Raw genomic sequence first — 731 nt, forward strand, 5'->3', positions numbered from 1 at the left:
CCCGGGGGGCAGGAGGAGCGGGGAGCGTGGGAGCCGAGGGAGGGGCCCCGGGAGGAGTGGGGAGCGTATGGGCCGAGGGAGGGGCCCCAGTCCCTGGGGGCGCGTCATACTCAGGTCGTTGCGGGTGCCGAGGATGATGATGACGGCGTCCTGCCCCTGAATCGCCCTGTCCACGTCCGACGGGTTCAGCACGTCGCCCACCACGACCCGCGCCGGCTTGTGCTCCGGGGGCAGCCGCGCTGGGTCCCGCACCAGCACCGTCACCTTGTACCCTGCCAGCGGGAGAGACAGCGAGTAAGTGTGCGCGGGGGGAGCCCCGGGGGGCGCGAGGGGGAGGGGGGGGTCTAGTGGTGAGAGCAGGGGGCTGGGAGCCAGGACTCCTGGGTTCTCTTTCCGGCTCTGATACTCACTGTGTGGCCTCAGCCTTGTCACGTCCCCGTGCCTCAGTTTCCCCTGGCTATTCACAGGGAACAACGCCTTTGACACCAATCTCTTGGCAGTTTGCAAAGTGCCAGGAGTTGTTGTCAGTCTCTGGCTGGGTAGTGGGACCCCTCTGGTGTGGGAGCTTCGGCCAGAGACCCAGCAGCCCCCGCTGCCCCATGGTCACGCTGCTCTGCGCAGGGCGTACCTCGCAGCTGCAGCACCTGCTCCAAGCCAGCAGAGGGGAGCTCGAGCCCCCTGCGTCCCCCCCAGAGGTGCCAGGCCAGTCCTGGGGCGTGGGCTGAACAGCT

At 68.5% G+C, this 731-nt stretch overlaps 1 protein-coding gene across 1 annotated transcript in view; it reads right to left on the bottom strand.

Moving 5' to 3' along the window:
- The window catches only part of BLVRB (biliverdin reductase B), a gene marked incomplete at its 5' end in the record, with an annotated part of 2,883 nt that extends 2,611 nt beyond the window's left edge, over positions 1-272 (bottom strand). Inside the window, 1 exon segment of the mRNA XM_034792199.1 lies at positions 111-272. Within this exon segment, the coding sequence (XP_034648090.1) occupies positions 111-272 (162 nt within the window).
- Positions 273-731: the final 459 nt, after the last annotated feature.

This window comes from Trachemys scripta, chromosome 16 (assembly GCF_013100865.1).
Source record: "Trachemys scripta elegans isolate TJP31775 chromosome 16, CAS_Tse_1.0, whole genome shotgun sequence".
Classification (NCBI taxonomy): domain Eukaryota; kingdom Metazoa; phylum Chordata; order Testudines; family Emydidae; genus Trachemys; species Trachemys scripta.